This window comes from Trichosurus vulpecula, chromosome 7, assembly GCF_011100635.1.
Source record: "Trichosurus vulpecula isolate mTriVul1 chromosome 7, mTriVul1.pri, whole genome shotgun sequence".
Classification (NCBI taxonomy): domain Eukaryota; kingdom Metazoa; phylum Chordata; class Mammalia; order Diprotodontia; family Phalangeridae; genus Trichosurus; species Trichosurus vulpecula.
This window is the reverse complement of record NC_050579.1, coordinates 155,011,014-155,037,078: the sequence shown is the minus strand read 5'-3', so window position 1 is coordinate 155,037,078 and position 26,065 is coordinate 155,011,014. Positions and strand designations below refer to the sequence as shown.

The following is a 26,065-nucleotide window of genomic DNA, read 5'->3' as shown; positions in this document are numbered from 1 at the left end:
TATGTTTCTAATCTTCCTCATACATTTGTTAATAAACATTAAAATTAATAAGCTATTAATGTGAAATACCGGATTATCTGAGTATAAAAAATATAGATCACACTGGTGATGAAGCCTCTGATGGTGCAGACATTCTGGAAAGCAATTTAGAGCTATGCCCAAAAAAGCACTAAAATCTGCATATCCTCCTACCATGAGATACCTCCACTAGGCCTATAACCCAAAGAGATCAAAGAATGTACACAGGTACACACATAAAAAGATATTTACAATCGTTCTTTTTTGTCAAAGAAACAGAAAGTGAGAGGGTGCCAATTAGTAGGGGAATGACTGGACAAATTATGTTATATGAATGTAATGGAATACTATTGTGTCATTAGAAATGACAAAAGGGATGGATTCAGAGAGAACTTGTATGAACTGGGGAAAATTTATATGAACTGATGCAGAGTGAAATGAGCAAACCAGGAAATCAATTGAAATAAAAATGACACTGTACAGTCATAAAATTTTGAAAGACTTAAGAGCTCTGATCAATCAGTGCAATGAACAATTATGATTCCAGAGGATTAATGATGATTGATGTTTCATATTTCCTAAGAGAAGAATTCAAGACAAAGAATGAAACATACATTTTTATGCATGGACAGTATAGCAATTTGTTTTTCTTAACAATGCTTCTTTGTTACAAAGGTTTTGTTTTTCTTTTTAAATTGGGATTGGAGGGAGAGAAGATAAATGCTTGGTAACTGAAAAAAGAAAATTAGAAAATATGCATGAAATAGTATTGACGATAATACTGTACAGGCAATCTAGAAAACTGACCCAATTACAGACAGGTTATAGTCTAGTAGTTTGTAAATTGGTGGTTTGCAATTCAGAATGCATTACATGACAGAAAAACTTCATAAAATGGTGGTAAAATACCTAGGTTAGTCTTTGTTTAGTTTCCCACAGAAGTCTAGAATAAAAAAAAAATCAATTTCCTACTGCATCTATGGGAAAATGTATACTGAGACCAAACTGAGAAACCAGGAAGCTAGGGAATACATCTTTCCCTACACCAAGGCTGTCTAACCTTAGGTTATCTTAGGGGAGCATTAAAATAAAATAATTATTGGAGGGCCACACCCAGAATAAAAAATACAGTACACTAATAGAAAGTGTCGGAACATGCATCATCAATATGACAGGCAAAGGCACAAAGTGTGAAAGCAAACACAAAACAACAAAGCGACAACATAACAGTATAAAGGTAGGTGCACACCGACTAGTCTGCATCGTACAGTCGGAACACATCCCACCGATCGATTGAAAATTCTGTGCGATATGTTCTGTCTGTAATACTACTTAAAAACACCGAAGAAAAGTAACATCAATGAGATTATTTATTAGTGATGGAATTAAAAAATCTAATACACAATTCCACGCAAATTATTATTTTATTTTTTTGCTTGTGAAAATCAAAACCCACAGGCGGGCCACATAAAATCGCACTGCAGGCCGGCATGTGGCCCGCGGGCCGTATTTTGGACAGCCCTGCCCTACACCATGAAGTCTCTAGCACTGAGTTACCTGTGCTTGACTCTACTCAGGTAGTATAAAGGATTCCTGTGTTCCTTGTTCTCTGGACTTTCTTTTCTTCTCTCACTAGAAGGGCAGGAGGACCCGACTTTAAACTCCTTTTTCTTCTCCCTCAAAACAGATCCCACTACTCTTCCCATTTCTCTCCAGAGCTTAAAAGGCACAGAATTTCTGCCATAAATGGCATTTATCTATAAAGGATGTTAGTGAGTTGGATGATTTTATTTTAGGGCTTCCAAGATCATTTAAATTTGGCAAAATTCTATTGATGGCAGTGGTTATAATCAAAACAGAAATGAAAACCATAGAGAGAAAAAATTTTTAATGTTAGCTAAAATTTTTTCACAAAATTGTTGACTTAACTGTACACCAAACTGAAACGGAACTCTGAGGAAGGGAAATTTTGATGTTTAAATTTAGTAGAATTATTTTTATTCCTCAGAAGATGTGGCATCTCTTGAATAATTAAAACATTTCTAGACAGTGCTTAGAATTTTTTTCTGTTGTTGCTTCTTTCTGCAAAGCAGTCTTTAAGGGTCCTATATACAACTCATCTTTTAGGCCTGTGGGGCACTCTGTGATGGATATATATACATACATATATATATATATACACACACACATACTCACACATACATACATACATACATATATATAGTACTGTCCCTTTAAGATGTGAGCAGTTAAGGCTGCTGAAAGGGGCAAAAAAGTACTTTTCCATAACAAAGATGGAATAAATTAACTTGGGAAGAATGTAATGGCTCTTTCATAAGTGGCCATGAGAGACAGAAAAAACACCTTTTGTGTAATTAAAAACTATTAAAAAATCCATGTGCAAAGAGGCATACTTTCAGAAAAGATGTGAGCAGTTTAGTTGTTAGAAGGGACAGAAAATGAACTTTTGCGTAAGTAATATGGCTTAAGTCACCTTGTAAATCATATAAGGTGCTGCTCCTTTCCTATGTGAATAGTTCTGTGCCTGAAAGGGGCAGAAAGATAATTCTTATGAACTACACATTTATAAAATGCTAGTGTAAAGAAGCATAGAATGTTCAGTGGACAAGTCTGAGGACTGAGAAATAGCCAAGGATACAGGGCACTGGTATCCCTCAACCTGTCTGCATATAACTGTTTTGTAGGCTTCCAAAGCTAAAATTCACAAAATAATAAATCAAATAGCTATTTGGAGACTGTTAGATGACTAAATAAGATGTGTGGGTTTTGTAACAGAAATGGACAGTTGAGTTTTTTACATGACAAGAAAAAGATGAATAACTGAGGATCAGGGACATCTGATTTGAGCTACTGAAAATAGTGAAAAAGCTGGGTAAATGGTGAAAAACTGGCAAACATGGAAGAACTAAGCAGGAAGAAAAACTTAGCAGGGATGGAAAAGTCAGAGCTCATAGAGTTCTATCAGGAGACCAGCAACAGGGAGCCAGCTGACAAGGGGGATTCTCCATGGAAGAGAACTGAAGTCATACACTCTCATTTCAGCTATTGCCCTTTAGCACCATCTGCAGTTTGAGAAAGGACAAGCCTTTCAGAGAGGCCTATTGCTCTTTGCTGCTCCCTGTGGTTTGAAGGAAAAGCAGAAAGAAGAAATTAAAGGCTTTGGAGATGATTTTTCTTAGATCAACAGGCTGACAACGGACTGGCTGATGCAGAATTGTGATCAGTGAAGAGCTGGCTGAGCTTGTCTGCAATATCCAGAGAGAGCCAGATTAATAGACTTTTCAGTTTTTGGCTTAAAGGATCATGAGTTAAAAGAGCTTCAAACTGCTTTATCAGTTTGAGAGAGGATTTGGCCAACAGAAGAGCAAAGACCCCAAGAGAAGTCAACAGAAAAATGGTCCTGTAGTGCAGATGTTCCTAAATAGACCAATGACATCACAGCCTGCCCTTCAGTTACTCAGGTTCCACCCTGCCATGTTTCTGTAAGTATGTATCTATTCTCCTGGACAGGTAACAAGTACATTGGTGGGAGAGTGTGACCCGTTTATGTGTAAATTGTGATGTACTGATTATTCTTGCATTTGCTTTATAGTGAGTACCTATGATATATTGCTGATTTCTGATTTTGCCTTACTGTTAAATAAATAGTTACACTTAAAATTAAATGGTGACATCATTGTGAGAGGCTGGTTTTGCGCAAATGGAACGTGCACTAGACTTGAGAACTACAATAGTGAGGTGGGGGGAGGGAGAAAGATTTTGTTTTTTTTTTTAAAAGATGTTTCATATACTCTTAACTGCCCTCAAAACAGTAGGTGACAAGTTAGCAGAGTAGTAGAACAGAGTGATAGTTTTATTTCTGAGACAAGCACACTGACTGTCTTGGAAATAAGACTTGAAGAAAATAGCTATAACATACATTTTTTGGACTAACAGAAATTTTTTCAATAAGAACCTGACAGAATTATTCAACCGTTTTGAGCAGAAAAAGAAAAGAAAAAAATTGTAACATATAAAACAATACCTTTTAATTATATTTACTATCTCTTGGAAAAGTGCCTTTTCATCAGCAGCATAGGTGACTTCTAATCTTGTAATTCCAGAACGAATAAGTAATGGAGTCTGGTTTCTGATACCTAACAAAAAATAAGATATTTACTGTATGTCATTCTGTAAGTTCTTTTAGCATTATTTTAAAATAAAGTTACCAGAACCTCCTCATTACAATAATCTTTTCTAACATAAAAATATAATCCATTTAACCAAAATTTTTAATATATGCAGTAATGTACAAATGCATTTTAAAACTTAGTATTTCTATGAAAATAGAATTCAGTAAATTCACTATTTTCCTTCTACCTATTATCCTTTCTTATGGTCGATATTACTCCAGAAACAGAATATTTTAATAACTATAGTTATATCCATTTAACATATTTTTCTTCCTATGGACTGAATGCAGTGGCTATATAGAATAGTTACCATGTAAAACTGTAAGGAAACAATCCAATGTTTTCCAAAATAATTTACAAAGTAGATAATGTGTATTTAGACTTAAAATGCGTATTTCCATGAAAAGACGAAAAAGAAAATTAATAGATTTAGTGAATTCCTTATAATAATTTCCAAAAGCAGATTATATTAGCAGGATAATCCAGTACATAAATGCATGACAAAGCAGAGAAAAGATACATTAATGGGTATGGGATGTCATTTGCACACTCTAATTTTCATGCACATGGAGGGAGGTAGAATGTTCACAATCTAAATTTTTATATAGTATTTTTAAAATGATTGGTTACATAGTTATACACCCTATTAGAATCTTAGTATTTTATAGTTTTCTGCCTTTACTAATACTTTAATAAGTATGCTAAAATTGAGGACTAAGTTTTAGTTCTGTGCTCCTAAGCAAAAATTTTTGAATTGGCTTACCCTTTTAAAGAGTAAGAGTAGATCTTTGGCAGTGAGATCCCCTCATGGAAGGGGGTCCTTTCATGGAGTCCTTCTAAAATTCAGGTGTTGCTTGGGCATTATTTTCATTTATCTATAGTTATGCCATAAATGAAAGTTAAAAATACCTTGGCTGGAGATTGTGCTGTCCTTATCAATTACGATTACACCTGTGAGTTCTGTTTTATCTGTATCTGGTAGTGCTGTATCTGATGAGATAGAGTAGAACAAAGCACATATAGGATCAAATTCAGGATCTGGCTCCAAGTCTCGTCTGGTTCGAGCATGTAACTCCACACTGATGAGTGTCAGATTTTGGATCTACAAAACAGAAACAAGAAATGTGTCCATCATTGAGTCATGCTGACATGTTGAAAAATGTTGACAATGTTGGAAAAAAAGGCATCATAATAAGAATTTTAAAAAAATCCTTGTACACTATTTTTGCATAATTTTGGTATATTATATATATATATACACACACACGCATATTTATACACACACACACACACACGAATGCATACATAAATGTTGACAATGTTGGAACAAAAGGCATCATAATAAGAATTTTTAAAAAATCCTTGTACACTATTTTTGCATAATTTTGGTATATTATATATATATATATACACACACACAATACTTAATATACACAATGTTAACATATATAAAGTGCCTTGCAAGTTTTAAATTGCTATGTAAGTTCCAGCTATTAAACAGAAATATACACATATGTATACATATGCACATTCATCCATCATTTCTCCTCCCTTATTTTTATTCCTTAGAAGATGTGGCATCTCTTGAGTGATTAAAACATTTCTAGACAGTGTTTAGAATTTTTTCTGTTGTTGCTTCTTTCTGCAAAGTATTCTTTAAGGGTCCTATATACAAAAAGTACTCCATCCCTTGCAACAAAGAATAAGAGGGGAAAAGAACAGTTTAATAAATTAACCAGTATATCAACTGAGTCTGATAGTATATAATATTCTACACCCAGGAATCCTTAGCTCTGCAGAGAAGGGAGGTTGGTACATCTTCTCATCTCTTCTCTGGGACCAAACTTGATAATTTTTAATAGTAACTTGAGATAGATTTTTACTGATACCTTTGTTTTCATATTGCCTCTTCCTTCCCCTCCTAGAGAACAATCACGTATAAGAAAACTTTAAAAAAAAAAAAGGTTCAGGCAAATCAATATATCAAAAAACTTTGACATGATATGCCAAGTTTCCCACCTCTAAAAGGGAGTGGGGGGGAGGTGTCTTCTCATCTCTTCTTTGGGCCAAAGCATCTTCATTATAATTTTGTAACATTCATTTTTGATTATTTTATACTGGTTATTCTTTCCATTTTTGCAGTCACTGTATGTACTGCTTACTTAGCTCTCTGCTTAGCTCATTTTGCATTAATTCATGAGGGGTCCTTTTACATTCCTCTGTATTCATCCTTATGTATGTGGAACACAGTTTATTTAGTCATTCCTCACTGATGGTCATCTACTTTGTTTCTAGTTCTTTGCTACCACAAAGTGTTGCTATAAAAATTTGTCATACATGGGGGTCTTCTTTTTATTAATGACTGCCTTGAGGTACATGCCTAGTAGGGCAATGTTTGGGTCAAAAGACTTTATCTACTTCATTTGCATAATTTTAAACTACTTCACAGAAAACTACTAATTCACAGTTTCACCAATAAATGCATTAGTGTGTTTGTCTTTCCACACAACCTCCAAAATTGACTTTTTATCTTTTGTCTTCTTTGCTAATGTGCTGGGTAGAGTAGTTTTGATTTATAGTTCTTTTATTCATAATGTGGAGCTTTCTTTCATATGGCTGTTAATAGCTTGGAGTCTGTCAAGACCTTTTGTTTTTATATATTGTTATTAGTCCTTTATAAATAGTAAGCCCTTATCAGAAATACTTGACATAAAGATCTTTTTCCTAGTTGACTACTTTCCTTTCTTATCATAGATGCATTAATTTAGTTTGTGCAAAGTTTTTGAATTTCATATAATAAAAAACTAATTTGTCTTTTGCCCTTATCTTGTTTGATTTCTGACTCATTGTTAATAGTATATGAACTACCTTAAAAAGGTAGTTTTTAATTTAATTTAATAAAATATATGCTTAAAAGACAAAATTTTGATAAATGTGACATAGTTGTCAAAAAAGCTAAAGTGAACTTAGGTTACACTTAAATGGGTGGAATGCCTAGAGTAAGGTAGGCAATAATTCATTTTCTCTGCTGGTAGCTCAATTCTTCCCAGTTTTGAGAATCACATTTTAATAGGGAAATTGGATTATGTCCAGAGGAGGGTGACCAGTAAGGGAGAGGAGCCTAGGAGATATATAAGCAATATCTGGAGATATGGATATTTAAACTGTTGAAAAGACTAAGCTATGAGTGGTTAAAGATGAGGAAAAAGGGATAACATAGCTATACATAACCTTCTTAAGTGGGAAGAAAGTAGGTAGAAAGACAGAGCTGCTACATCAGTTCCTAATTCTGGCCACTAGATGTCACTTCGATGACGTTCTAAGTAATACTGGAGGAAAGAGCCAAAAAGCCTTCTCTGGTTAGGTGGACAGATATATATATATATATATAAATATATATAATATCTAAGTTGGGATGATGAAAGTTGATAAAATTAACGATTAGATATGAAAATGAAAAATTAGTTTTTAAATGATAAAAGGAAAAGCAAAAAATTTTGTGCAAGATTCTAGTTGGCCAAAGGGAGATAAATTGCCCTTTAGTTTTGAGTTAGAATTCCAAGAAAAAAATGTTATGATGCCCAAGAACTATTATGACTATATTTGAATTCAGTAACCCTAGATTAAATTCTAACTGGGGAAGAAAACACATTAAGGAAAGCTGGAGGACAGTACAAATATAGAATCAGGAAATATGGGTTCTACTTCCAACTCTACTGCTCGCTACCTGCATGACTTTGGGTAGTTACTGAGCATTTCTGGGTCTCAGTTTCATTATATGCTTATGAAAGGCTGAAATAAGACTGGTCACTTATACGCATATGAAAAAGTTGATCACTGAGATTCCTTTCAGCTCTAGTTTTATGATTTTAAGTTCAAATCTTGAGTTATAAATGAAAATGAATTTGATGTCTTCCTCATAAATTATATAAATGCCATGTTTTTTAAAGACTGGGATGACTCTAGGAAAAACAGTGAAACAAGACAATGTCTTCAGCCCCACTCTTGCAATTTTCTCAGTTGCTCTCAGGTAGGTAGTACCCTCAGTCTTTCTCCAATGATCCTTACATAAAAACCTACCAGATCCATCATTCACACTAAGATGAAAATGGCTAATAATAGTAATGTATTAACTCTTCAAGGGATATTTATTACCTTCAAAAGTGTGGACTGAAACTCATCTGTGCAATCTAGTTCCCATCCATAAGTTCTCCCTATGTCAATTATTTGTCGGGTTTGCGGTTTTTTCTTTAGTTCTTTTGACATTCTATGGATGCCGGTACTGAAATGTTATCCTTTGCTCTTCCTATATATATATCAGGCCCACCTCCTTTTCTTATCACATATATGCTCCGGATGATGATAGCACTTCTTGAGGGAGCAGAGCTTTGAGCTAAAGGGACAAAGCTCCATCCGGTAAATTTCAGGCATTAGCCAATAGGTATAAAGTAATGGGGATTTTTCTAGTAGGTCACTTGTCCAGTCCTTCTAGAACTTAATCTGTCTATACGTAAAACTTTTTTGTGTTAGGTGTAAGATAGTTAATGAGACCCCCAAATAAATTACTAAACACATATTAACAATTTGTTGCTATTTGCTTGACTTGTCTATGGCTACTGACTTGACAATACAATATCTGATTTGAGTGGCTTTACTGTAATAGTAATCAATTTGAGGAAATCCACTCAGGTATTTTAACCTTAGTTACTACAATATCCAACAGCACAAATCTGATAGTTGGCTGGATTTCATGTGCATTAACGTAGTGGTATTAACCTTTGATAAAGAAACTGACCTGGTGATCCTGAAAAAGCATTTTATTAAGTACTATGTACAAAGCACTGTACCAAGTTCTGGGAATACAAACAGAAAAACAAGACAGTTACTGCTATTAGGAACTCACGTTCTAATAGGGAGAAGACAACACTTATTGGAAGTTACAGCAGCAAGTCAGATGGAAAAGGCTGAGTGGTCTTTAGGGTACAACAGCAAAGCAAGTGGAAAGCATTATTCATTTCCCTGAACAACACATATGTATTTCTGATACTGAACAATTTGACAATGCCAAGAACTTTGGTGGTGACAATCTATGAAAGCTGAGAAAGTAAGAGCTGTAGCACCTGCAAGGCAGTTGCCAGGTGGCATCTCCACAAGGGTTGTCCCCTGTACAATGGTTATGACAGCTGTACTGATAGCACCAGAGTTGGTGGTCTGGGGTTACTCCTATTCCTGGGGCTATTGGGCTTACCTACCCATTGGTGGCAGTTGGTCAATTGCTGGTATTTGTGGTATCAGGGACACAGCGCCCCTTCTATATGAGAATTGCAAGGGCCAGCCTGAAAACAGGATCTCACTAGCACCAGGCTCCAACTTTAGGATAAACACATAACAATGTTACTGTTGAATGCCCAAAAAGTTTTTTTTAAAAGGTCATTTAGTTTTTAATATATTTTGGTCTTTTTAAACTGAATTTTAGTAGTGAAGGATTCATATATACACAATCAACTATGACAGTAGAATCATTCCATTTGGACCCAACATCTCAGGCCCCACTTTGCTAAATTAGGCAGTTAAGAAAATGAAGTCAGTAAGAACAGCTGAACCAGACCCTAAAATCCAGATATGACACTACAAATTAGTCTCAACGGTGTAATCCTGCCTTCTGAGACCTTCCCCTTTTAAATATGTATTTTTTATAATAGTAAGAATGTCAATTAGTCTGTGACTTCATTGACAGGGATATTACCTTCAAAAATGTGGACTGAAACTCATCTGTGCAACCTAGTTCCCATCCATAAGTTCTCCCTATGTCAATTATTTGTCAGGTTTGAGGTTTTTCTTTAGTTCTTTTGACATTCTATGGATGCCGGTACTGAAATGTTATCCTTTGCTCTTCCTATATATATATATATCAGGCCCACCTCCTTTTCTTATCACATATGTGCTCTGGATGATGATAGCACTTCTTGAATTCACCGTCGGCCACATGACGAACCCAATTCCAAAGAGAAACTATGAGCCACTTCCCTAATGTCTCCTGGCTTCAATCACAGTGAAAATGTAATACTGATATGGCTCAGTTGGTCTGGTAACACACTGACTTACTGGTCATAGATAAAGATCTCACATTTAAAGCACCATTAGTTTAATGTTAATAATAGATGATCTAAAGCTCTATGATTCTTAGTTCCCTCTACCTCTTTTTCCATCATTTTGCTACCAACACTACAAAGGTAGAAAGAAGCAACTCATGGCCATTTTATATTTTCCTTTATTTCAGTTTGTCATGGCCAAAGAATTTATCACATTGTGATGATCATACTAATCTAATGGTGAAGAGCCTGTCTGTATTTAGCTAGGTTGGTTCTTGGAAAGTGAACACAACCTATCACTGGAACTCTAACTGAAATTTTTTCAGATTATTGGTTCTGGCAGAGCTTGTGGTTCACTAGAATTGACTTTAAGGACCTAAGATCACCTCTACGCCATCACAGGCACCAAAATAGGGCTTTTTTTGAGGAATTGTTAGGAGTAAGGATAAAAAATGTTGATTAAAAAAGACATAGTTTCATATTATTATACCTTCTCTAAAAAAAACTGCGCTAGAAAAATATATGCCATCTTACTTAGTATTAGAAAAAAATTACCTCGTGTAAAGCTTTTGCCTCTTGTAGGTTTTGCACGCTGAATTTGAAACCATAAGTATTGTTTAAAGATGGTCCTTCAATCTGGGAAGTTTCTTTCTTTGTGGCATTCACAGCTGTAAACTGATTCTATCAAAAGAAATACACATAGTAAGAAAACAAATGAAAAGTTATTTTTAAGAGTTTCCATTATTATGCTCTTTTCACATGTAGTGATATTAATGGAAGTCATCCACTTTAGTCCTCTTTCCAGGAAGAATCCACGTTTATTAACATCTTTTTAATGTTAGTACTGTCAGATACCAAATTTGGGCATCTCCAAAAATGTTTGATATCATCTATGAGTAAAACATGTGTTGATATACCAGAACACAACCCCAAGACACCGAAAATGAAGAGTTTTTTCTGAAGCTGACATTTACACATCGTGAGCATTCATCTTGACCTTTCTAAGAAGCATGATAATCAGAGTCAATAATTCTGCATCCATCTTTTGTCAACGTAGGTAAGATTTAATGTTGTTTTTACCCTATCATAGAATGTTGCCTAAGAACCGAAGCATTATAAAAAATCTTTAGAAATAAATCTTTTTAAAATTAGGATTCTTCATTTTCTTTAAAGTAAGATTCCTCACAGCAAGCCTCTAAAGTGTTGTTTTATATATGCGTTAATATATGTCCATAGCTTACATTTATTTCTAGAATACAGAGTTTGTATATACCTCAGAAATGGCAAATTTTGTCATCATATGTCATTTAGCAAATCAAACAGAGAAGCAAAATGCTTCAAAAATTCAAAACTCAGATAAATCAAAATCTGTTGTGGTATGAGAAGTGGGATACAGGTGGACAAGTCATTTTCACAGTGACCATTTATATTCTGGATGATATCTAATATTAACTTTCTTCACATATCTATATACTTTCACCTTAGCATTAAGTACCAACATGTTTGGCACTTCTATGTAGATACTCACGAATTCCATAGAATAAATGGTAACTCAATGCTTCTCTCCTTTATTATGAAATACATTTAATTGAAAATATATAATAATATATATATATAAAATATATAATAATGATATATAATATATATAATGGTATAATAATCTGAGAAAAAAGCAATACAATCAAGAAAAGGACATTTTTTTTGGAGATTAATAAAGCACTTCTGTGAGCTCTGACATCATGGATTACTATGATTGTACCAGAAACTAATTAATATATTTGTATCCTCATAATGTATATTTTGTCTGTCAATTCACTTTCTTTGTAATACTTGTATTTACATATAGGAATCTTTTAGATCTCAACAATGAAAGAAAAACTAAAAAAGGGGCAATTTTTTGTTATCAAAATAAGATGAAATGATATAAAATATAAGTACAAACGAAAATGTTTCTAATGAGACACAGAGGTGTATAGAAAGAACTTAACTGAATCTAACATAAAGGAATGGCTCCTCCACTTGTCTTTGAATATATTTTGGCATAGTTACCTTAGTTTGTGTTAAGAGAACTCTTCTAAGAGAGTCAGGACTACTTCCTTTTCTGTGAGTCAGTTTCTGTGTTTTTAGTTCTGTAGAAAGAAATTTATTATTTAGAATGTGGGTCAAAATAGTTAAGTTTCCTTACACTTTCCACTCAAATCCCTGACTAGGAAGACTGATCTGACCTGAGCTCCTCAAAGCTCTCCTCTACAGCTCAAAATTTATTGTTCAATTCCACCCTTTCCATTTCCTCAAGTCCCTGAGGAAGAGGTGTTTCCCCCAGCTGGTTAACCCCTACCCCAAACAATAAGATGGCATGTACTGAATTCACTGGAAGGAAGGGGGTGGATGGTGATAAGGATATGGGATACCTAGCAAAGATCTAAAAGTCTTGGTAATAGTTCTAATGTACCCAGCTATAATCAAGTCCAGGGAGATCATGGATACTAATGAATCATCAAATTGACAATTATTTAAAACTATGGGGCTAATAATTCTATGAGTTACTTAACTTTTGTTTATTTCAGCCACCCTGGTGGGAGGGTCAAATCTGAGACCTCATCATCACTCAAAATTGCTCTGCTTCCAAGACCTTGAATTCTGAATTTTCCCTCTGATCACAATCACCTACATAATCTACATTCCCCATAATCTCACTCCTCTTGAATCTTTCTTTCCCCTAATTATGATCTTATGATTTTTTCCTGTTCTCCCAGTACTTCTAGCTTTACTCTATTTACAGCCTTGATTTTATAGGAAGTCAAATCCACAATGTACTACCTCTACCTTCCTTTTGACCTTCTGTTATTTTTACCTTTTCTCTAACCATGAATATTCATCTATCTTTTCAATTCCTACTATGTCATTTCTGAGCCCTGCTAAAGACATGAAATCATGAACTGAGTCCACTACAAATTTATGCCAACCAAATTTAAGTAGATGTTCCCACCCCGTTTTGCAGCAATCCTTTTATTGATCTTTTTCTTGACTTCCTATCACATACTCCACATAATTTCCTTCTTCCTCAACCTATCTCCACCCTTCATCTTCTCCCTTAGGAGATGACTTTAACTCTTACCTAATTGAGATTAAGGGCATCCAATGTTAAATTCTTTCATCTTCCTCCTCTATCCACCTCAAAAACTATGGATGTTTTTAATTATCCTTTTCTCTTTCCCTTCAGTTACAGAGGATATGACTTGCTTCCTTTCTAATACTATACTCTACCTATCCCATCTCCTACCACTTCTTTGAGCTCTTGCTTCATCAATCTCTTGAACTCTCACTTCTTATCTCTTACCATCTAGTGGCTTCTCTCTTTTAGTCTATAAATATATTCTAGTGTTCTTTATCCTGAAAAACAAACCCTACAACCAAAAAATTCTCTTACAAGTTTCCTCTCTGTCTCCTATACCCTTTACTATGAGATTTAGGAGTCACTGCTTCCATCTGGTCACCACCTATTTTCTTAACCCTCTGCACTAGAGCTTGTTTCCACTGCTCCAGTGAAACTGCTCTTTTCAAGGTCACTCATGTCCAATTCAGTTCTCAGCCTCCTTGACCTCTTTGAAGTATACAACACTGTTGATTACTTTAATTCCACTGACAATGCTCTGTTCTGGTACTCTTCCTCTATGACCTGTCCTTACAGGCTTCCTTTAGTTGGCTACTCTCTTCCTCAATGTCCTTGGCCCTCTTCTTTCTAAGATCTCACTCAATGCTTCAATTATTACTTCTATGGAAATGATTCTCAAATCTCTCTATATCTAAGGCTATTCTCCTGAGTTCTAGTCCTGAATTTACAAATGCCTGTGGACCATCTTCTCTTGAAATGTCTTAGGGAGACACTAAACTCAACATGTCCAAAACTAAATGTCCATCACCTTTCTGTAGGAAAACAAAACAAAACCAAAAACAGCCTGCCCAACTTTCCTATCTTTGTTGATGGGGCAACCATTTTCCTAGCAAAGATCTAAAAGTCTTGGTAATAGTTCTAATGTACCCAGCTATAATCAAGTCCAGGGAGATCACGGATACTAATGAATCATCAAACTGACAATTATTTAAAACTATGGGGCTAATAATTCTATGAGTTACTTAACTTTTGTTTATTTCAGCCACCCTGGTGGGAGGGTCAAATCTGAGACCTCATCATCACTCAAAATTGCTTAAAACTTCGAGGTCACCTTTTATTCTTTCTCCTCCCTTTACCGAACTATGGGTGCCAAGACTATGAGTTCTGTTCCCATAATATTTCTTGCATCCATTCTATCCCTTCTATTTCTCCTGTTGCTTGCTACACTAGTTCAGGTCCTAATCACCTCTCACCTAAACTTTTAAAATAGCCTTTTAAGTGATCTCTTTACTTCTAGTGTCTTCTCTCCAATCCATCCTTTACTCTACTGCTAAAAGCACTGTTCCTAAAGATCTGACCATATCACTCCCCTTCATTCTCCTGCTAGCTGTGCTTCTACCTGTGGACTTTGCTAATATGCCTCAGTAGTTTTCTAACCCTCAAACTCCCCTCAGCACCTGGGGCCTTCTCACTCTGGAATTTCCCTCTGTCCTGCTGGCCCCCTTCTCCCAATGCTGAGTTACTTCTGAAGCCTGCATTTTGGGGACAGACTGAAGCCAGTCTTGCTTCATTCCCCTCCTGGCTGTGCTTGTGACTCTCTGGACTTCATCATCCTGCCCTTTCGTGGCTACTTTTCCTCCACATGCCCTGCTTTTCAGCCCCCTTTATCTGTTGTCTTCTTCTATTAAAATGCAAGTTCCTTGAGGGCAGGGACTGTCCTTTTTGCTTGTATTTGTATCCCCAATGCTTAAAAGCAGCTAAGTGGCATAGTAGAAAGAGTGCTGGCCAGGTTTCAGGAAGACCAGAGTTCAAATCTGGGCCCACTCACTAGCTGTTTGACTCCAGGCAAGTCACTTAACCTACATTTGCCTCAGGTTCCTCAACTGTAAAATGGGGATAACAACAACACAGGACTGTTATAAGGATTAAATGACAAAATATTTACAAAGTACTTAGTAGAGTGGCTGGCACATAGTAAGCACTATATATGTTATTACTTTCTCCTTCCTCCTCCATCCTCTTTCGCACATAGTAACCATTTGTTGTTATCCTTTAGTTCTTTTAGTCATGTCTGACTCATTCATGTCCCCATTTGGGGTTTTCCTGGCAAAAATATCGGAGTGGTTTGCCATTTTCTTCTCCAGTTCATTTTACAGGTTGAGGAAACTGAAGCCAACAGGGTTAAGTGACTTGTCCAGGGTCACACAGCTAGTAAGAGTCTAAGGCCAGATTTGAACTCAGAAAGGTGAGTCTTCCTGACTCGAGGCCTGGCATTCTATCCACTGCAACCCAGTTGCCCTGGTAAGCATATTGCCTGACTGCATGCACAAAAATCTTTAGTGACTCACCGTTACCAACTGAATCAAATACAAACTCCTTAGCCTGAGATATTTAAGGCCTCCTAAAATCTGGATCCAGTCTTTCCTTCCATTTTTATTTTGGATTCATTTCACATACTCTATGTTCTGGCCAAACTGGACCATTCACTTTTTGCACTTCTGTGCACAAGAACTGTATGTATGGAATGAATTCTGCCCCATTCTGAATCTATAGACCTGTGGAAGTCATTTCCTTCAAGGTTCAGTTTAGGAGGCACGAAGCCTTCCCCAATGTCACCAGCTAGAAGTAAGACTCGAATCTTTCACGCCTCTATGACCTCTCTTATGGAGTTATTACAAACTCTCTTCTTAGCTATTTGTGTGTGTTTTATTTACTCCACTATAAGCTTCCAGAGGGCAAGGAATGTGATCTTTTCATATCTCCATCTCCAGAACCTAGTACCGCACAGTAGGCATTTAATAACTTCAGGCTCAAAGATCACTGAGCTGGAATTACTGACTCCAAGGTCATCCATACCCATAGCTGTAACACTCTCTATGGCGCCTTTAACAATACTGGAAAGAGTAGTAGATGTGGTGTCAAAAGAACTGGATTTGAATTCTGGATTTGTTATTTATTACCTATGTGACCTTGGATAAGTCACATAACCTATGTGGGCCTCTGTTGCTCCATCTGTAGAATGAAGATGTTGGACAATATGATCTTGAAGATTCTTCCAATTCTAAACCATATGATTCTGTAAATAGTTATCTAATCTCCAGTTGAACACTTCCGAAAACAGTGAACTCACTATCTAATGAACCAATCCATTCCACTTTTGTCCAGTTTTGATTTTAGAAAGGAATTTTTGATACCAAAGTGAAACCTGGCTCTCTATAACTTGCACTCATTGGTCCTACTTCTTGACCTTGAGAGCTAATTTTAAAAAACCCATCAAAACAAAATAACAAATTGCTTCCATTCCCACATGTCAACCCTTAGTCTACTAGAAGACAGCTATTATATTGCCTCTTCTTCTGGCTAAATTTACACAATTCCTTCAACCCATCTTTTATCACATTACCCTCCTATGGCATGGTTTCAAGTCCCCTCACCATCTTGGCCCCCCTACCTGGACATATTCTAGCTTGACAATATTCGTCCTAAAATGGAATATTCGTTTTGAATGCTGGCTTGAATCCATGCCCAAACCATTTGATGACTTGGGACATCTACAAGACCTGAACATGATGACATTGAACCAGTTAATGACATTAGGCAGAATATACCTATACTTGGTATTCCATGAAAACTTCCTGGGGGGTAATCCACTTCTACATACTTATTTTGTTCCCTATAAGGGAAATAATTTCCTCTGACATTTCTGTCTACTGAAATCTTCATCACCCTTCAAGACTCAGTTAAAATGCCATGTAAAATTCCTCCAGGTAAGTGCATGTTTTATGTGTCCTGTTAATTTTGTTCACCTGGGGGTGCAGCTTTTTATTTTTCTTGTTTGTGTCCCTGGTGTTTAACACAGTGTCTTCCAAATAGTACTTATTTAATAAATAGGTTCATTAAAAGTCCCCGGTCCTCCTCCTTCACAAATATTATTTCTCATCTGAATGAATGCACTAATATTTTAATAAATATTTTATAAGTCACTGAATAGTAACAAACATAAATCATAAAATTATAGTCTGATTCAGTGGGTTAAATTCTATGAAAAAATATTTTTGATTCCCACTAGATAATATACATTATTATATTTTTATCCATTGCAAGAAATATTGGGGCATACCTTTTTGTTTTAAACTTACCTCTTGATAAAGGACTAATATCAGTTGCTTCAGGTAGCATATCTAGACGTCTTCTCTGTATGATGGGTGTACTATGAAGGCAATATGAATCACATTTTCCATTTTTTGCTCTAAATTGACAGGGAGACTTAGTTTGAATCTCTTGGGCCTCACTGTGGGGGCTCTCCTGTGTGCCATTTTTAGTTGGTTTGGGGAAATTTTCCATAGGGAGGGAACTCAGTTCTTTTGGTGATGGGTTTGTGTTGTGCGTCTTACAGGACTTATCTACATCTAACAATTTGGAATCTGGGGATGCTGCTTGTTGCCAGGGAGGAAGTACTGGAGAATCTGGGGAACTATAACTGACATAATAATCATCATCCTCATCTTCACCATTTTCAGGCTCCCCTGCTGAAGTCACAAGTGGCAGTGTCTGACTTTCTACTGCAGTTCTACTACATTCTATGGAATTAACCTCTGAGACTTGTGTATCTAGCTCAGAATTACATAAGTCTTCCTTGATCCCTGTTGTAGAAGGGGCTACAGGTAAGACAGTATCATTTTGGGGAGGCACTACAGGTCTGTCATCTTGGTTAACTGGATAGCCTAAATTCTCAGTGGATTTTACTATTTCAGTTGGCTCAATTTTAGGGAGTTTCTTGGAACGTTCATACTCTTCTTTGGCTTGAAGCCATGCTTGAACCAGTTGGGGGCTTGGGGCACATTTACAAGGCATAATCACAATTTTTTTATCTTCTATAGTTTTATGGCTGTTGTTTGATCCTTTATTAGCCACTGTCTGGCCATTACGAGGTGGTGATCCTGGTCTTGGATTCTGAGTCATTGCTGAAAAAGCTGTTTTCCACAGTCTCAATCCTTCAAGTGAAAAGTCTCCTTCAAATTCAGCCAGATCATTTGGGAGCCTGGTTTCTACCATGAGAAGTCGTCCTCCAATCTCCCTGAAATAAAAGCATTTTAGTGTTCTGCCTTAAAGGAAAATATTAAAAATTTTCATTCCGTACCTACTGGGATGATAAATCCTTCATAGACTCAATGAAACACTCCAAAATTTTCAATTTTTACTCAGATAGTCTAAAGAATCTGCATCATCAATACACTTTTCAGTTCTCAGTACAGGTATATGAGTATCAGCTAGGGTCCCTTAGAAAACATCACCTGTTGTTTGGGGAAAGACAGTGGTTGTATTGCAGTATCCTCATAATTTCCTAAATAACTTATATGCTGTGTCTACTTAAATCTAATAACTTTTGAGGAAAGGAGCTACCACCAAACAGAAGGTTCTGCATCAGGTCCCTACTACTGCTTGCTTGAGTTATTTTTTGCAGTTATCAACTAGGGGTTACAAAAAAAAAGAGGAAATTTCTTAGATCACACTGCCTCTTTTTACATATAGCCTTTCCCTACTATTCTCCCTTCTCTAGTGGTGATCCCCTTCTTAAGCCCACTTGACGATTATCTATCATTACACCTAATAAGTACATCTGTATTATGTAGGAGGGAATTTTAGGATTTGGTGTATGCAGTAGATTACTCAGAGAACTTAAGAGCTGGAAGAAACCTTGGTTGGGTCCAATGTCCTGCACAATTCAGGAAATCCATATGCCTTTATAGAAGGAATTTTTAAGCTGCTCCCCATAAACTTGCTTTAAAAAAATCTTTTAACTATATTTTGACATAATTAGCTCCCCTTATAATCCCATGTATTTTATTTATATATTTAAAAACTTTTTTTGAGAAAGGGTTGCCAAAGGGGTCCAAGGCACAAAACATGTTAAGAACCTCTGCATTATAGCAACCTCTGCTTGAATATCTTCAGTGATGGGGATCTAGTTTACAACTTAGAGATATCCTGCTTTCACTGTTGAGAAGCAATAAATGTTTTTAATTCTTTTTGCCCCCTCCTTCTGGACTGCTCTCCTTGCCAAGTTCTAATTTCTAACCATACTCAGATTGCTTGCTCAAATTCCAACTCCTTCATGGAGCCATTCTTGATTACTAAGGCCAGAAATCTTGCTTCCTCTTCTAAAGTACTACAGAACTTATTCTACTTCAACATTATATCATGTATGATAGAAGTTCCTTCTATGATTTCCTGTCTAAGTCTTTTAGACTCTTTCCTATCCTGGTCTGAATGTACTCCATTGATTCTACTTCTAGCCCCCAGGCTTCACTGTCTATGAATTTTTTCTTTTTCTTTTTGGTCTGAATGCAAGGTCATTGGTTTCTGGCTTCAGATCCCATCTTGGGCTCTGGATATAATAATATCTAACTATGGTTTTCTGGGGGCTATGTTAAAGGAAAATTTTGGTAGATTTATTTTTGTTTTTCACTTTTTTTTGAAAGGTAGTGTAGTTTGAATGTAGTATAGTTTAGTTGATAGATATGGCTTAGGAGTCAGGAAGACCTGGGTTCAAGCCCTACCTTTGAAATGTATTGTTTATGTGACCCTAAGCAAGTCACTTAATCCCTCAATAACCCATAAACTTTCTTACAACTGTAAATGCAGGGAAGCTGTTGATCTATATTAGAAGAGTAAATCCCTCGTCAGGAGTTCCCTATACCAATTAAATCACATGTCCAGTCCAAGTGCATTTTATTTTACTGGTTTCTGTCTTCTCACAAACCTTGTTCTTAAATAATTTCTAGCAGGCTGTTCAACTCAGCTTCTCTATTCTGGATCAACTCATTTTACATATATCTAACATTATAAACTCTTTTTGCATAGTTTTCTTTCATGTTGCCCGCTCAAACAAGTGACTCCAACTGATCTTTGCACTTCAGAATGAGTCCTTGCATATATGTTATAATATCTTTTATTATGCATCTTCTCCTGTGCAATTTTTCTTGAAATCTCAGTTAGAAGAGAATGGAGTGGCCATCTGGCCTAAAGCATACCTGAAAAAGAAATCCCATTATAATCACATGACAAGTGGTCGTCTAACTTTTGCTCGAAGATTTCCAAGATGGGAAGAGAAGACCTATTATTTCTCTACATAGTCCAGTCCAAAACAGAGTATTCGATTAGTGATACAAGACTGGAGTGCAGGAGAGAGAGTGAAGCAGGCTGGATATGTAGATCTGGCAGTCATCTGAATAGAGATGATAACTGAACTCATGGTAGTTGATGAAATCACAAAATGAGAGACTGTAGAGACATAAGGACTTGGGAAAAAGTCTGAAGGAACATCAACAGTAAGGGGGGGGGGGTGATCCAGCAAAGGAAACAGAGATTAAGTAATTCAGTTGGAGAGATAGGAAGGGAAACAAGAAAGCACTGTTACTAAAACAGAAGCAAGTATCCAAGAAGAGATTGTGGTCAACAGTGTTGAATGCTGTAGTGAGGTCAAGATGGATGAGGACTGACAAAGAGTTATCAGATTTGGCAATTAGGAGTTCACTGGTAAATCTGAAGAGAACAGTTTCAGTTGGATGATAAGCTCAGATTCCTAACTGCAACAGATGAGGAGTGACAGGAAAAAAGTAAAGGCAATGAGTACAGACAGTTTCATCTAAGAATGGCTGAGAAATGGAGGAGAGATATAGAATGAAAATTAGAGTTGATGGTAGAAGCTAGTAAAGTTTTTTTTCTCTTTCATTTAGTGCTGAATAATAGCAGCTGACACTCATATCATTTTACATTCTATATTCATTATCATAGATTTTTCACAGAATTTCTAAGTTGGAAAGGACATCAGTGGTCATCTAATCCAACTATTGCTGAAAAAACATTCTCTCTGCCACATACTTGACAAGTGGTTATCCAAGCTTTACCTAAAGACCTCCAGTGAGGGTCTATTGACACAATTCATTCCACTTTTGTACAATTGTTAGGACGTTTCTCTTTCTATTGAACCAAAATTGTCCTTTCTAAAACTTCTACTCATGTTCATTTTCTGCCCTCTGTGTCCAAAAAGAACAAGTTAAATCCTTCTTCCACATGAGAGAATTTCAAAAACTTAAGACAACTATCATGTACTCCCTGGGTCTTCTCTTTTCCAGGCTAAAGATCCCCAGTTTCTACAACTGGTTCCCTATAGTGGGAATTCAAGGTCGTTCATCATCTTGTTTGAACTTCTCTAAATACTCTCCAGTTTATTAACGTTTCCCTGCTAAAAGGTTTTGGTTTTTTTTTTTTAAGTATTGGGAGGATGTGGTCAAATGTGTGGGAAGGAGAGAAGCAATCAGTCAATGGGGAAAGCCTGATGATTACAGAGAGAAAGGACATGATTATGGGAACAATTTGCTGGAGAAGATAGAAGGAGTTGGGATTAAAGATATAATGTAAGAGAAGTAGATCTTGGTGTGGAAGATCAAGACATCAAAGACTGGAGTAAAGGAAAATACAATAGGGGACGATTGTAGGATATTATGAAATACAGAGAAATGGAGAAGAGGGAGTTCATGACAAATGATGCTCATTTTCTTTGATAACCAAAAATTCTAAGACATCAGTTCTTTCCCTGGAATTGTACTACATCCTCAGGTATGATGTGAAGACTCCCTTTCTTCTACTTTAACATATAAGAATTTGTACTTTTATTCAGTACATGAAAGGAGTGAAGAACGATACTCAACATTTTCAATAAAAGTCACAGAATCACAGAATCTCAAAGTTGGAAAGGATCTTGGAGATCATCTTGTCCAGCCCCTATTTGAATAGAAATCCTCTCTATACCTAAGAAGTGATCATCCAACCTCTAAATGAAGATTTCCAGAGAAACACAATACCTCTGCCAACAGTTTAAAGAACTCTAATATACTTGAAGGACTTTTACCCTTTACTTTTATTTCTTTAGAATTTTTCTCTCAGATATGATACTATATTCAAACCAACTCTTACACCCCCTTGCCAGAACCAGCATTTTCCTGCAGTGATTGCCTGAAATGCCCTCCCCTTCTTACCTTTTGTAATCTTATTTCCTTTAAAACTCAGCTCGTGTCACCTACTACGTGAGGCTTTTTCTAATCCCCCTAGCTACTAATGCATCCCAAATTACTTTGTATTTAGCTATATATTATTTATATTTATGTATATGCTGTTTCCACTAAGATGGGCAGCACGGTACAGTAGAAAAAGCACTGGAAGAATCAGATGATAGGGATAGAAACGGATTGGACTTAGGATTTCATAGACACAGGCAATGAGAGGACCTGCTCTATCAATTACTACTTATTTGAACTTTGATACATCATCTAACCTTTGTATGGCTCAGTTTCCTTATCTGTAAAACAGGGAGTTAGAACAGATGTCAGAGGTCCCTTCTAGCTAAAAATCTATGACCTTGAGACACAATGTAAGTTTTTTTGTGGGCAAGAGCTATTTTGTTTTTGCATCTGTATCCCTAGTGCATAGACCCTGATTTTATATGAGGTATTTAATTAATGCCTGTTGATTTACCGATTGAATTTACATGGCTCCATTAAATTTCTTATGTAGTAACAGATTAATTCCCATAATATCCCCTTTACCTCATAGAGTTTACTCTAGTTTCTTAGATTAAGAATGAATATGCTTGGTAAATATCCTTGCTATTTATTATGTTTCAGTACGATGGAGGTACCAAAACCTCAAACAGAAGTTCCTATATAAGCAATTCCTTTAAAATTTAGACCTCTACTGCATAGTTAGATCTTTCTGTATTGTTAATAAAATGTCTTGGGTTGATTATCAAGATAACAATGAGGAAGGCATGATGATAATTTGTTCTTGAAGATGGGTTTCTTTGTTACTTGGGACAATAAGACATTCATAATGAAGTCTTTGCTCAGTGCTTTGTTTCTAAAAAAAAAAAAATGAATAATAACCTTGTTTATTTTTAGGTCCTATATCCTCAATTCCAAAGTAAAGTGTTTGAGAGAAGTTTTGTTGTATTTTCTAATGGTTTATTGTATGTATTTGCTCACTACTGAATTCTCTTCAAGCTCTCCAAAGTCTCAAGTTTTAATTCTTGATACTGTTCTATATCTAGGACTTAGAGATGAATGTTGCGGCAAAATTAACTCATAGAATGTACATGTCTTATTTTTGTTTATAACTATATAGCTAATCATTCTTGTACTGGTTCTTGAAGCTCTCTACTAGAATGTTGCTTCCTTTTTACTTTATGGCCCATTTTGATTAATTTTGTATTTACCCATATCTAGCTAGTCAATTTTATCATGAACTTTTGTGAGTTATGTTTTTACGCCAAGTCTGGATTTTTATTATATCCTTAATTTAGTAATATCAATGAAAATAAGGCACTTTACATGTAAAAAATGACCTCCACTGAGGCATTAGTAAGTGACCAATAGATTAGTACTTGGATGAATAGGCTAAGAGGACTACATTTGGTTCATATTAATATTCTCTGAAGATCAACTGTTAAGGCTCATTGTGCAGTAAATTTGAATTGCAAGGGACGTTCCCAAGAGCCTTTTTTTCTTGTACATTTTACTTTGTGACCCATGTCAGTCATAGCATAGCCTCTAAAGGAAGCAAATCAAATCTTTCTGTGTAGTGAACAACACTTATGAGACTATGTCCCACTGCTCTATTTCCATACTGATAATTTTGAGGACAGTAAGATCAAAAGGTCAGTATGCTCATACAAGACAAAGGGCCCCACAATTCTGAACCAAACAGGCCAGCGGTTGCTGCAGAACCAGATAACTGGAAACAAAAAAAGAAACTTAAAAAGAACAGTGTCATCTCTGTGTCATAAGTTAAGGAACTCCCACAGCAAGCTGAGACAGAGGGACCATGTTGGAGGAAATACGAGTGTGCTGACCTCTTCCTGTGTGTTACAGAAACATTTGGTGCTCTTCTTCATGGAAAAGTTGTGTGGGAAGGTATTATTAGAGATGAAGAGGGACCAGAATACACACTGAGGGATTCAAATAAGTTATAACCACAAATAATTTGAAAAGTAGTTCTTAAAGTTCCTGCTATGCCTGAATGAGATGTCTTGAGTAGCTTTATCTCCTTCCATAGTCAACATCCAGTATTCACCATTAAGAAGCAGAAGTACTACAACAGAGGGAGGTAAGAATTGGACTTCTAATTCATCAGTCTTTACCCTCATTATCATCCTCATCCTCATCATGACCAAATGGCATTTATTTAGTCCTTCAAGATTTGCAAAGCACATTATAGATAATATTTTGCTTTAGTCTCACAACTTTTTATTATTAATCATATTCAACATGTACTATGTGAGGAATCACACATGTCAGAGGCATGATTTGAACCCAGTTTTGCCTTTTTGGCTAGAATAATTTGTACTACTCAAATCTAACAGTAGAGTAATAAACATTTTTTCCTTTACAAAAGGACCAAGATTGGTATTTAACTGATCTTAATATTCATCAGAGAAGGGAGCATGGGGTAGCAAGAGGATTGAGAGCTGAGCCTTGTGGTAAAGAAGTGGGTTCAAGTCCTACCTCTGACACATATAGGCTGTTTGATCCTGGGCAAATGACTTAAACCCTTAGTGCTCTAGGCCTCTCTCCAAGACTATACATTGAAGAATAGCAGATAACCTGCAGTGGTAGAGTTTCCTTTGTCATCAGTAATGGAATGGAGTTTGGACCAAAAAAAAAAAAATAAACAAAATACAGCAAGTACCATTGTAATACCGAATTGTGAAACATTAAATCTGCAAAAAAATGAAAGGATGATAGCTGTGGAGCCAGATGGGAATTTAAGATATCTAGTCCAAGCCTCTCATGATATAGATGAGGAAACAGAGGCCCAGGGAGGCTAAGTTGACTTGACCATGGTCAGAAGGTGGTAACAGGCAGAGGTGGGATATGAACCTAGGTCTTCTGATTTCAGAACCAATGCTCTCTGAAATGTTCTATCAAAGTGCTACAGAATTGTAAAGAACTGACATTTAATAATAAACATAATAATTGATATTTCATAATAATTCCTTATACTATATAGGACTTTGTTATTTTAAAAATATCTTCACATACATTATTTCACTTGATACAATAATTCTTTTAGGTAGGCAGGACAGGTAAATCCATTTAAAAAAATAAGTGAAGAAAATAAGTTGCTGGAAGTTACTTACCCAAATTTATTAATTTATTAATGTGTAGTAAGTAGCAGAGCCAGCATCAGTCCACAGCTCTTCTGACTCCTAGTGCACTGATCTTTGTATCACCCCTCACTACACAGTACTGAATATGGATCCAACACTCTTTACATATGTTTTTACATATCATACAAATAAATTAATCTGACTACATGCAGTACTAAGTATCCCCGGAGTTGTGAATGCTCATAAAAGCATTATTTTTTTTTCATTCAATGAGCATTTACTAAGCAGAAGAACAGGAGGAATTATTATAAAACATGGGGCCCCTAGGTGGTAGTAGCAGATAGAGTGCTGGGCTTGTAATCAGGAGGGTAAGAGTTCAAACCCAGCCTCAGACACTTCCTAGCTGTGTCACTCTGGGCAGGTCACTTACCCCTGTTTGCCTCAGGTCTTCATTCATAAAATGACTTGGAGAAGGAAATGA

General features: G+C 36.0%; 1 protein-coding gene across 2 annotated transcripts in view; it reads right to left on the bottom strand.

The window, feature by feature from the left end:
• REV3L (REV3 like, DNA directed polymerase zeta catalytic subunit) overlaps positions 1-26,065 on the bottom strand; it is a 273,850-nt gene that overhangs the window by 81,615 nt on the left and 166,170 nt on the right. For both annotated transcript variants that reach the window (XM_036766365.1, XM_036766364.1), the window contains exons 14-18: positions 17,558-18,495; positions 12,353-12,432; positions 10,859-10,984; positions 5,121-5,313; positions 4,064-4,175 (exon numbers count right to left, since the gene is read on the bottom strand). In XM_036766365.1, the coding sequence (XP_036622260.1) occupies positions 4,064-4,175; positions 5,121-5,313; positions 10,859-10,984; positions 12,353-12,432; positions 17,558-18,495 (1,449 nt within the window). The remainder of the gene's footprint in view (positions 1-4,063; positions 4,176-5,120; positions 5,314-10,858; positions 10,985-12,352; positions 12,433-17,557; positions 18,496-26,065) is intronic.